This window comes from Cyprinodon variegatus, unplaced genomic scaffold (genome assembly GCF_000732505.1).
Source record: "Cyprinodon variegatus isolate N-32 unplaced genomic scaffold, C_variegatus-1.0 Scaffold633, whole genome shotgun sequence".
In the NCBI taxonomy this organism is placed as follows: domain Eukaryota; kingdom Metazoa; phylum Chordata; class Actinopteri; order Cyprinodontiformes; family Cyprinodontidae; genus Cyprinodon; species Cyprinodon variegatus.
The window spans coordinates 189,021-202,528 of NW_015151086.1; the positions used below are offsets into that span (position 1 = coordinate 189,021).

Genomic DNA, 13,508 nt, shown 5'->3' on the forward strand with positions numbered 1-13,508 from the left:
AATCTGTATTCTTTATCTAGATCTGCTGTTTTAAGTGTTCATATAAAAAAATAGCTATCTATATTACATATCTGAGAACCAAGAACCAAACATCAAATTCTTAGCGCTACTCTGAGGATGACATGTTTGTCAGACATGGTTTAAAATTAAAGACAAAATGACTCAAAGATGACAAATGAAAGTGTTAATGTCAAACATTCAACTTTATTTTACACCAGTGGCTGTTCCCCCATTTTACATATAAAAATAAGTGTTACACTTGACTGAGATGAAACCAATGCTGTCCACATGTGACTGTAACACGAGACAGAACTTTGAGACTGAAAATGAAAACAGATGCCTTGAACCTGCGTCATGATGACAAGGTGTTTTTTACTATCCAACCAGAGACTGAGTCAGGGCCTCTTTCGTCAAAGGTTTTCATTTACACACCATAATCACCTTGGGCAGAGCAAACCATCTGTCCAGAGAAAAAATTCTGTCTTGTTTCTTTTCATATTCCTTCACTTTTTCTGACATCCGTCCATCCACCTTAACATGTAGAGAATAAATGAAAATATGTATTTAGGTACAGGTAAGACTTCTACACTAGGAACAGAGGATATTGAAATCTGATATAAAAGCTTGCTGGTGTTGTATCTCAGATAGAACGTGTAGAACCTAAACTTTCAGAAATGAAGAAACAAGTTATCTTTGCTAAAAGCAGCTCTACTTGAATTACAAATCAACCTCATCTGACAAAAAAAGACTAAAAAAATCCAGTCAGAGAAGATGTATCTTTAAGATTAACTGCAAAACAACAAACTGATCTACGAAGGCAAAATGTAAGCGTTGCATCAATATATGTGTCTACAGTGATCTAGAAAGCCCTTTTACGAAGTCTACACCTGTTAATAATCAGCTGTTTTGTTCCCCAAGAAAATTAAAAAGGTTCTGAAATGAAAATGCACTGATATATAACTCAATATTGGCAGTAAGGTTAGTGCAAAAGATTTTTCTAATAGTTTTTTGGCATTTTATCTGATCCTGATGCATAAAAAAAAAAAACATTTTAAATCACTTTAGGTAAAGAGTGAAGTGTTATGAATGTGTCCTTTTTAAATCTGGCTAATTGTCCTATCACACACCTAAAAAAGTGTGTTTTACAATTTCTGCACAGATGGTCCTGCAAAACTGAGGCCATTTTTGAAATGAGCTAGATGCGATGTCAGTTCATTTTGGAACCTCAAAAACACCAGTTCCATAAGGTTTATGATCAAAAAACATCAAATATTTGCATGCTTTGATAAATCTTTTTCTGAAACAAAAAATAGATTTAATGTGGCTTTCCAACTCTCATAACGTGACTTTTTTAGTGCAAAAATGCGGAAGCAAAATGCATCTGAACTTTTCTTTTCATTAAAAAGTGTCTTTCTCCATGTTTCCTCACAAAAAAAGGTGCCTTTTTTGACAATATACAGTTTAGATCATTGGGTTAATTGTGCTTCAAGACTATCTCCTGTGCATCGTAGAACAGAAACCACACCTATAAAATATCTCCTGCTAAATGTTTTTATTTCCTCACAGGAATTTAAAGCATCATAAATGTGTTACATTTTAATTTTGAGGCCTACATAGAAGAATTGTTTATTAGGAATAGGCCTATTTATGCATGAAAACATTCGCTGAATTTACTTATATGAACTATTACAATGTTTAATAAAAACATCTGTACTTTTTAATTATTTATAGAGTAATTAGTTCTTCATTTTGTTGCCTTTATGAAACATAAATTCTTTGGCTAACTGACCTGTTGATTGAAAGAAAATTAGAAGGGTCCTTACCTTGCAAGCAAACTTAATTTTTGTAAGATTTGTGAATACACAAACTCCAAAAAATATATCTTGCCAGAAGACAACAGAATCATTAGCTTCCATACAGATATATTTTGGGCCATTGAAATGTGGTGATGTGTACAGTATGACATCAACAAGATGCGGAAGGCAAACATCGCTGCGCAGGTTTTAGCTGGAATACCGTCTATTTATTTTTTAAAACGACAAAAAGACACGATTATTGCCTTTGTGCATGGGAAAGATGTTTGCTTGTTCTTCTCAAGTGAATTTGGTAACTCCGCTAATTGTGTAACAAATTAAGATAGTGATACACCAAACCTTTAGACTAATTTTTTTTCTTTATTCATTGATCAAATGCTACAGACCGATAAGTTGGACGCCTCTTAATATGGTAATGTAAACTATACATAGCAACACTATCCATAAAGCCCACAATCAATTAAATCTGATTCCAAGACAGTGCTCAGGAGATAAATTGCTAAAAAATTAAATAAATATACTTTTTTAAGTGATACAACCTGTTTATCTAAAGTAATTGTATGAAAAGTTTTTTCTCAAACACTAAGAGGCAAGCATCAATAACATCATTTATACGTAACTAATTGTTTGAAGGTTATTCTGCAGATCTAGAGAGTATCTCTGAATCATCTTTAAGTCTTTGAGGGCTGAAAACAGAGAGTTTAAAACAGCAATAAAAGTGATTCTAAATATTAAATGAAATGGCAAAGCTTTTATCCAATATATACATGTCTAGGCAATGGTTTTTCCTGGTAGAATTTAGAAATTGGTTTTACTACGTCATTTGAGGAAAAGTTTTAAGGCATTATATGAATAAAAATAATTCTTTGTTACTAAAGCTAGTGCACGTTGAAAACCAAGGCACAGAATTGTCATCTTGAATCCCTGAGGCTGTTTTAAAGTAACACTGCTTGAAAATACATTAAAACAAACTGGAGAAAATGCAAAAGACAGATACCTGAATCCCTATGCTAGATTTTGTTTGCAACCTAGATAACATCTTTCACATGCAGACATTGTCTAAAAGAACTCTATTAAAAATAACAATGGGAACAAGGAGGAACAGTCACGTAGAGTTAGATTTCTGCCACATTAGACCTACTTTGAGTTTATATTAAAACATGAAAGATGGAGAACAATGCTTCAGCATGTCCTGCATGAACCACCAGGAAGGAAAAGGTGTAGATAAAAGTTAGGATGCTGGAATAGTGCAAAAAACATCTGAACAAGATGTAAAAAATATACAATTCTTCTAAAAATAATATTTTTTTAAAATATTTGTTTAAATTGGGAAATTAGTTGGTTTTTTTTTCCTTCTTAAAATATGATTTTTAGCAGCAAAAACATGAAGAAACACAGACGAAACACACTCGGTGTGTATGAAAACAAAGAAAGTGCTCTGCAGTTCCATGATACAGTTGTTTAAAGCCTGATGGCTGACATCTTCATGACAAACCTGTTTTACTTCAAGCAAAGCCATGAGGCTTTGCTTGTCGTATTCTGTCCTGTCATATATTCAATACTCCTATCGTCTTCCATAACTCTGCTCCAGCCACTGCCTCACATCCTTCAGGCTGTAGAAAAATGGTCCCTTCCCTCCTAGGTAGGCAATCTTCCTTTGGTGCACTATGCATACTCGTTCATTTGCCACCCCATAAGCCACGTTGGCATTGTTATCCATGCAGTCGGCCACTAGCTGGCACTGCGGTGGTAGGGAAAAGTGCTCGATAAGTTTGCGTGCAGCTCCTATTCTCTCCTCAAGGTTCTGATGTTTCCGGAAACTGAAAGAGCAGGGACCCATCCGGGGGGCTACCCAGCCATCAGAAGGGTGTGCCTCATCGATGTAGACCAACAAAAAATCAGCCACCTCACTGAAGTCCTCCACGAGCTGCCGGAAGGCAGGCAGGTGGCTGATGAATGGGGGTCAGGTGGCCGAGCCAAAGTTCACAACCAAAGGGCGATCTGATGTCTCAAAATCCAGAAGGCGACATTCACCACTGGTCTGGATCCTTGAGCCATATGGGACAACGGGACTGCTCCACCGAGGTCCATCAGCAACCTTCACCACCTTGGAGTTTGGTGCCTCACAGCCAAGTTTCACCTGAGGAAGTACAAATACTAACATTTATTTCTTACAAACTGTTATGTGGGATCACATTTCTGCACCACACTTATAACATCTCAATGGGAGTCTGGTTTAGTTCTCATTTGTCTGTGCACTGATGCTTGTATGATGACCTACATCTTTAACCAGTAAAAAGCCCCAGAGTCTGAGTAAGAATTATAGGCATAGACCTGGTACACATTAAATGTCTGTTAATTTCAATACATGACATTTAGATATATATATAAGTAAAACTTGATTTTTCATACTAAACAATGTAACTGCTTTATATGACATTTTACCAACTTCAGGTGCTATTGTTGTACTTTTAGGGAAAACTAGGGAAAAAAACATATTTGAATCGTGTAGAACAAGTAGTCAGAAATTTCTTAGTTATTACACTGAATAACAGATTTTTTATTTCGAACAACGAGGGATGAAGAAAGAACACCAAATGTTCATCAAAGAACTTTATCCAAATCAGTTTTGTTGTAAAGAAAAAAAATCAAACACATGGATTTATTTCTCCATTTAGGATGTCAGGTCAAGGTAGGATGAGCTTTGCCTCTGAGGCTTTGAATATTGGAAGAGCTGAAGGTAGGCTTGTTTAAGAGTTTATTGTAAGGATGTAAGCACCTCTAAAGGTTTGTAGAGAGAAACACGTTTTTCTTCTGCGTGTAAGTAAGAAAAAAGTTTCCTATAACAGGCACTCAAAGCTACAAGTGGATCCAATATTTTTCCATCAAACTGTTATGTGATTGATCAGACACTTTTTCACATCTGAATAAAAATAATGAGTCATTTACAGGCCTCAACAGAACTTCATTAAATGCTATAGAGGAAATTAAGCCCTTTGAAACATCTGTGCTGGACCAGAGTTAGACAGCGGGCCTTAGGACAGAACTTGGTCACACCTGCCTTAGAGATGATGTAATAGTAGGGCCTCTGCTTCTCAAGAGGAATCAGCTGAAGTTGTCCAAGTATGTTCCTCCCGGTGGAGACTAAGGAGCAGACTAATGACTTGACAGACAATTGATCTATTGTCACGAGGTTAAACTTTATTATGAACCACAAATAGCTAAAAAAAAAAAAATCTCACAAAAGTGGTCTTTGTTTGCTTACTGGAGCTTTTACCTCTGTGGCCCAATCCCAAATAAGATTTGAGGCAATAAGAAGCAATAGATAGGTTATTAGAGAGTCAGATGGACTGTCTTCCTGTCTGATTAAAGAGACAATTCAGGCTAAACTGTTGACAAAAAGCAAACTGAATCTTGTCTTAATGATCATATTTGTAAGGTTTGTTAAGGTTTGAAGTGTTTTGGCCGCCAATAACAAAGTACATTTAGCAATAAAAGTGACTTTTATAAGCATGTGATGTCAAAAGGTTCAGTCAAATAGACAGGGCTGTTTCAGCTCTGGGTGGAGACTATGTTGTTATCAGGAAGGGCAGACATGTAACTGAGTTTGGTAGAGTTTGAGATTCCATTTATTGATAAGAAACATGGTAAATACTGCGTTTGTTGGGACAGCACAAACTTTGTCTAATGATACTGAAATGAATAAAGCCTGTTCCCTTTGACAGACTGTGTCCAAGTCAAAATGCAAATCTTACAGGAGCAGAGTCCGGCACCACGAAGCATAACAACTGTGTTAGCAAGACAACTTTAAATTTAACCTTGACTCAACCTGAGGCTAGTCATCATGGTAATGAACGACAAACCTGCTACCGGGAAGGCTAGCTTTCAGGATTGATCTAAATCCTAGAAAACATTCAACTCAGCAGCCAATCAACTCTTCAGGAAACAATGACGTGCACAAAAAGAACTTCAATAAAACAACCTCACAATAAAACAGCAGTTAAAACAAAATATGTTCTTGACTAATTACATTTTTTTGCCTCATTTTGGACATAACGACCTTTGACTATTCTGTAATTATTTTCTCCTGTATAATATCCTTAGATACAGCTGACATTCACTTGTTTCTTGTATAATTGATAAATGAAGCTAAAAAATATATATCTTTCAAAATCAGGGCACAAATTGTTAGATCGGTCTTTGGATCACTATAACACATACTTATTTTTATGTAGTTCCAAGTTCTCTTTACTCCTGGGGGATGTAGTCAAAATACTGATTTAGCTAACATGTGACTTGTCATGACGCAGTTTTTTCCTCTTAGTATTTCTGTAAGAAGAGTTTATGTTCCCCACAGGAGAAATACGGTGTTCTCCCTCCTGCACTAATGATTGTGATTGGTCTGCAACCTTGAACCCACTGTTTTATACGTGCACACTCACAAATTCATGATCAGTTAAAGCTGGACTGAATTAGCGAGTTGATAAACAGCTTCGTGGTACCTCTCCTCCTGAATAGTTGTGGATTGGGCTCACTTCGTGGTACAAGATGGGTCAGTAAGCAACAGATCCTGCATGCACTCATAGTGGATTGATGACTGGGAAGTGTGTTTGGTATCAATATAGATGCTGGGGAAACTTTAAATAAAGATAGGAAAGCCCCACACACAAAGATCTGCAGATATTACCCCTCAAACAACTTGTGTAGGGCTGAACGATTTTGCCCAAAATCTAAATCGCAATTAAGTTAAACCAATATTGCAATTGCAATTTTATTGTGATTCCCCCTTATACTAAGTACAAATATGTAGATGTTTCACTTGAGGGTTTCAGTATTTTTATGACCTTGTTGCAGGACTTAACTGTAAACTTTGTGTAAAAAAGTTCCTACTTCCTGCAACCGTCTCATCCTTTCTGTGTTTTGGCAAAACAATTTTAAGGATATTACTGCCACCTAAAAGACTGGAGGGAGAAATTGACCTAACTTATCTTACTGTTGTTCAATGTAATGTTACTGAAATTGAGCGTCTCTGTGATATGAAAATTGCATTTTGCTAAATGCGATTATATTGCAAATGCAAATTATTTTCCAGCCCTATTACCTATCACCTGGGATTTTTGTGCTGTGATCAGATTTCAAGTTCTAAAAACAGATCAATGCACAAAATCTCTCAGAATGACATCTGCGGTTAAGGAAAAAAAGTAGGATGATGCTGCACTAAATTATCACGGTGAAATTGCCTCCACTAACTTCACTGATTGCTCTCACACCACAACTCACTCTGTCTCCTTTGGCCATTAATTCTCCCCTGGTCTCCCTCTGCTTTCTTGGGTGAGCAACAGGCTCATAATTATAGGGTTTTGGTCCTTCACATATGAAGCTGCCAACATTTAAAGTCTCTTCATTGTCTGAATTAGCAATGATATCCACCATATACTTCTGTAAAGATAAGCAGATCCATGTTCTGTCACTTCCAGTGTCCGTTTCAGATAAGGAAGTAAATTTGCCCCAAAAAACAACCTGAAGTTTTTTTTTGTTTGTTTCTTTCTTTCTTAGAAAACAGACTGGTGTGGGGGTACCTGCTAAAAAAAACACAACTTTGGGAAGGTGGGAGGAGGGGTAAAATTTTTTTGAAAATAATGGACTGAAGTTAGACTAGTAGAAACAATGAGGTTAAATTTATTTGTCTGGATGTGAGATCCTGCATTATAAAAACTGGGGTTTTGTAACAGGTAAAAAAACTGGATGGATTATGTTCACAATAGCAGTCTTTAGCATTAAAAAGCAATTAGGAAAAAGATCACAAAACCAGGGACTGTAATGAAAGAGATTTGCTTTGGTTCACAGAGAAGGATGTGCTATTGTTGGCTGCACTAAATAATAAAAAAAGTTCAACATTGTTGTTTACAGTAAAATTCCAGATGTGGATCTCCATGCACTGGAACTGCCATGAAGCTAAATAGGCTTAAAGGTGTTAGTGGCTAAACTGGAGAGGCTTCACAAAAGCACATACCTAAAACCTTTCAGAAAATGTTAAGTGTGGGTTTTACAATGTATGCAGCTTGAAACTACATGCATGGTAATAATTAAGAGCTCAAACTTAACCTGTCATCATGACAAGTAACACTAGAGCTCATGTCACGTAATGTTGTCTGTTCAACATTTTAGGGGAGAAGTCTGCCGAAGTGCAAAGAACAAGTAAAATACCAAGATCCTGCTAGAAACCCAACTGTGGCTGCAGTCAAAAGACCGGTAAATCCATTGGGTTAGGAAAAAGGAAGCGAAGGTAAAATGGGTTGGGAATAATTTGAGAACTGAGCTGTCATTCCGTTCATCAATATAGGAAATGTAAGATCTGTCAGAAAAACTAAGCACTCATTCTGGACACCCATGTATTTATTTGTATGTGTCATGTCAATGCATCTCCAGCATCTGATATGGAGCAGAATGTTGTCTACAAAGCAAGCCTTCGGGGAATTTTGCTCTTAAAAAAAAAGCTTGCACTAAAAGACAGCATTTTAACTGTGTGAACTTTATTGAATCCAAGTTAATCAAGCATTAAAGTATACAGACTACAATAATACTATAGTAGCCTGGTTTTGTACTATCTTTGAGTGTTTTGGGGATGTTGCTAAAACGGTTGCATGGAAAAAAATGGTGTGAAGAGTTAAGATGACCAACTTTGCTGTTGCTGGGTTGTACAAGATTTGACTTCTTGTTGAGTCTCTTTCACCACAACCTCAAAGTCCTAAGAGTATCCGGCATATTGGTATAACATATGGAGAGTGACTGCACAAGCCTAAGAGACCCATCCCCCTCAAAACCATGGTGTGATACAACATGTAAAAACGTTGCATCAGTCTGGTACAGACCTGTTAGAGATCGAATTCAAGGAGGGACTAACAGGGTCAGCCTCAACAGGTAAGAACCAATCAGTTAACTAAAGATGTGACGCAAAAACTCCAAGCAACATGCACCGTATTTGTAATTTCATAGGACGTGAAACATGCAAAGCCTTGAAAAGTCCCTCCAGTGATCAACTTCAGTGGCTTTCGCCTAAATAACATTGCAGCATTTCTTCATGGCGGTCACCAGCCTGTTATTATGTTAGCAGAAAAGCACTGCTGCATTATGGGTAATTCTGGCACTCAGAACCACGCATTGTAAAGTAATTGGTCAGGAATATAAGTTGGTTTACCAGACTAAATTTTGCTCTGTGTATTTCAGTCCAGTTGGCCGGGCTAGTTGTTGTTAGATGTTGCAGATGAGAGGAACTGGGATTTAGGGCTGGGCGATTTGATTTCAAATAAATATAACGATAAATTGGGCAGTTTTACCTTGATAATGATAAATGCAGGATAAATGCTTTGGCTCCTCTATCAGAAATAAAGGCATGTGCAGGAAATGCAACGGATCTATTTATAATTTGTATAATCAATAAATCATATTACATATTACTTTGAATTTAATATTAAAGTCTTGTAACCATTGAAGTTTAAACATGAGAAAAATGTTACCTCTCTTGCAAACATTTTTGCGCAATGGTAATGGAGCCTTTTGTTCATCTTTTAACTCAACAGCTTGGCAGTGCTGTAGGTGGTGGAGATTGGATGTTTTACTTTGGTTAGTCCCGACAGTTTTCAGGCAAACCGCCGTTCTCTTTTTTTTACGATTCTTACTGGATCAGTGTAGTCACATGATTACCCACATGCTGAAATGTCTTAAAAGGGAAGGAAATACCAGCCCCCCTTGCACACAGGAAAAATGGCAGAAATAAGTTTATTTATTTTACTGACATGGAAAAATTGTCACCGGTTATCGTACTGAATGACAATAATGGTAAAAATCTGGTTTATCGCCACACCCCATTTAGAATGGTTTAATCGCTCAATCAACAGAATCACAGACAGTGGGAACAAGAGGGAGAGATATTGGTCTGTTAATAGATGGTAGATGACACAACTATGAATACAGTACATAACATTCAGAGTCTTCTGCAGTAAAGACATTAAGGAATATACACAGACTATCATGATAACAGTGTAAATAGCTCTGTCTATTAACCAAAAAACAGCATGTGACAACATTCACTCTCATACAGTAAACTACAAATACAGCATCCCAAAGCAATTTGTTCAATCTCAGGCGTCTTTAAGCATGGCCATCTGTCCTCCATCCTTCCCAGTTTTGCCCATCATGCTACATACTGTACAACACTAGAGAAAGTGAAAGATTATTATATACCAGTTGCAAAAGGCGAACAGTTAATTGCCCACCCCTCTGCAAGAGAGCTAACATCATTACCTGGCACACCTCTATCCTGCATACACTGCAAGAGGGGAACTATCCAAATGGGAAGGAGATCAATAGAATAACAGAAACATTACAGGCTACATCAACAGTTGTGCGGACAATACTGTGGCCCTCATGAAAGAAAGACTTTTCTCCAGCAAGGCCTTTAAGAAGCCTAAAATGAAAGCCTTAACCCCTTAAGACTGACCATACCGGTACCAGAATGGGCCACTAGAGGCAGGATTTCACCCTTTCTTGTTCAGCTTTAAGGTTAGATATAAAACAGTCACTTTCTTTTTTCCTAAATCCTTCCGCACAAGAGGCTTTGAGGTTTCTGAAACAAGTCCATTTTTTTTGCATGCATATTTTTGGTTTTACATCACTTTAAACACAGGAAATGCCATTCAGAAATCAGAAATTTTTGATTCTCAGAAAAATTCACTTCACTCGGTGGACATTTTCTGCTCGATCCGCCCATGGCTGTTAGAAACGTTACTCTAGCCTTGCCACTAAGGTATAGCACGTCTTTCTCTAATGTTTCTCTGAGACGTAATTCCTGTATGTAACAGACAATATAAAGACCTGAGCTGCTTTTTGCACGCAGCACACTCTTCATAAATTTGAATTTTTAATGAACACCTGTAGAAACGATGGCAGAGAAGAGAAAGTGAACCATCCAGGAAGCCTTGGAGAACACTATGAGGGACAGTGATGCTGAGATGAATTTTCAGACTCTTGTCTGGAGTTTGAAAGAAGGAGGAAGGAGGGCAGAAGCTGATTCTTGACCCTGTTTATGGGTTATGATATTTTCATATGGTTACGTTTGATTTCCAGCATCTTTACGAATAAAATGGTTGTTTTATGTTACTTTGCTATTTTTTGAGCACCCCATCCTCCTCCACATGCTGCATAATAAAAGCGTTGCTTTTACTGTACGTTGGATAATCAAAAAAAGCATTTTATGGAGTGCTTCTTAATTTATACTTTTCCTATACACCTTCTGTTTTACAAATGTGTTGGTTTTTTATTATTTCTTCCAATTTGACTAACTATTTTGTTTACATACAGTATTAAATAGACATACTGATATTTACTTACTACGAATTTATATATATTTTTAAATACTTTACTGTTTTATTGATCATTTTGTTTTGCTTATTTGATGTTTTTTTTTCACCTCTTTTTGAGATAACATATTTGTTGTTTTTGACAACAATAAGATAATAAAACCAGTAGTTTACCTGCTGTTAAGGAGAAGTGGTTTGAATAAGCTCATTAGGAGGGCGAGCTAACAGCATTGTGTCCGGGGCCCTAAGATGCTCCCTGGACAGAATGCAGATGATGCAAGACAGACGGACTGTAGAAAAATATCTCTGTTGGACAATGTCACCCATGCCAAACATGAAGTTGTAGCAGAGCTGGAGAGCTAATTAAGTGTAAGACTTGTATACTACAGTAGATAAACAAAAGAGCGGGTCCGCAGATCCTTCCTCCCTAATACTGTAAAGATTTTCTAATCTTCGCTGCTCCCAACAGACCCAGTGAATGTTTCCATCTACAGAATATTCATTAGATCTAGAAATATTTTCCCCAATACTGTTATTGCTACTGTTCTCAATATGCACACCATGTTTTACAGATCTTAATGACCACACAATGAGTACAGGTTGTAACAACTATGGATTTTGAGAACTTTTAGCACAGCTGTTTTTCTGACTTAGACTTAGAAAAACTTTATTACAAATTTGTATACACAGAGTTTATACAAAAACAAAACGAAATTTTGTTTATACAGCTTTCCAACAGTGAATGAGCAGCAGCTCAGCATTGGTATCGTTTACATAACAGTACCATCTTTTTTGCAGTATGAGATGTGTTTTTATCTCTGTTTTACAGTTTAACTTTCAAAATGTTACACTTTTTCATATTATTTTGTCTTGCGAGTGTGGTACACGGAAACTTCTGTCTGAAACTTATTTTTTCACTGTGGAACAATGGTTATTTCTGTTCTCTTGTATTCTGTTCCGTTCTATTCTATTGATCTCAGTAAAAACCTACCTGTTCTGTGAATTTTATTTTATTTTTTTCAGCTTTTTAACTGTCATTACACTGTCACAAGTACAGAGCAACAAAATTAGCTCTCTGCATTTATTCCCTTGGGGAGCAGTGTGGGGTTAAGGGTCTTGCTCAGGGACCCATAGTGTCAGTCAGTGAGAGTGGGGCTTGAACTCAGAACCTAATCACTACACCACACTCTGCCTAAAACATTTGTTAGATCATAGTTCAAGTTCACACCAACTTAATAACTGAATAACACAGAGGTTATAGATAAAGATGAGTAGGATTGTAAAGAAGAGTTAGGTTATGAAAAAAGAACTAAAATTAAAACAATCTCATACATATATATATATATATATATATATATATATATATATATATATATATATATATATATATATATATATATTCACTTATAATTTACTTATTATTAGACAGCCATGGTGGCGATTCCCTGTACCTACTATTGACTTTAAAAAAAATTCTAACTTTGTCGAAAAACATTCTTATTTTTACTGTAGCTATCTGATATTTGATTAAGCCAGATACAATGTTGTTATATTAAAAAAATATCTATATTAATCAGTGCTAATTATTTTAATACATCACATAATTTTAAAGAAAGAACAATAGCCACATGCAGGAAGATAAAAAAAAAAAAGTCAGATAAGCATGAAGGGAATAAAGAGTAAATCCATTTGTGCTTTTTTATTACTGCCACTAGTTGGACACAGGGTGGTGCAGTTTTTCTTTGGCCGATTCAAATAAATGTCACAAAATTCCCAGGGAATATATACGTATGCATATAAAAGCCATTCCTTTAACAAAGCCACAAAATATATTGTTTGCAAGTTGGGCACATGCCACATAGGGGACAACAGCTACTGTCCAATGAGGTGCTTTGGTCAGAGGAGTCCCAAATTAGACTTTGAGGCTGACATACTGTATTAGAATCTATTACTGCACATTCCACTAAATGCAAAATCTTCAGAATGACAAACGGTGGTGACAGCAAGTGCTGTTGGGATGCTCTGGACATGGAAACATGTCACAGCTCGTAGGAATATGGATGGAGCTAACTGAAGTGGCAAACGCAGAAGAAAACCAGTTGGAGATCACAGAATTCGATACTATGATGGAGGTTCACCTTTAAACACACTCAAAGCTACAATGGAACAGTTAACATGAGAGCTGTACCATATAAAAAAAAATCAGTTACGTAACAACTCCTTGGATGCGATATTTTAGACAGCACAATGTTTCAAGTAGGGCTGAAACAGTTAATAGGATTATTCTTGATTAATTGTTTATTGCTCTTTCACTTAAAGGCATGTTTTACAGTAT

At 36.5% G+C, this 13,508-nt stretch overlaps 1 protein-coding gene across 1 annotated transcript in view; it reads right to left on the reverse strand.

The window, feature by feature from the left end:
• Window positions 1-220: 220 nt before the first annotated feature.
• dio2 (deiodinase, iodothyronine, type II) overlaps window positions 221-13,508 on the reverse strand; it is a 14,934-nt gene continuing 1,646 nt past the window's right edge. The window contains exon 2 of the mRNA XM_015393266.1: window positions 221-3,954. Coding sequence (XP_015248752.1) covers window positions 3,379-3,954 — 576 coding nt within the window. The 3' untranslated portion in view covers window positions 221-3,378. The remainder of the gene's footprint in view (window positions 3,955-13,508) is intronic.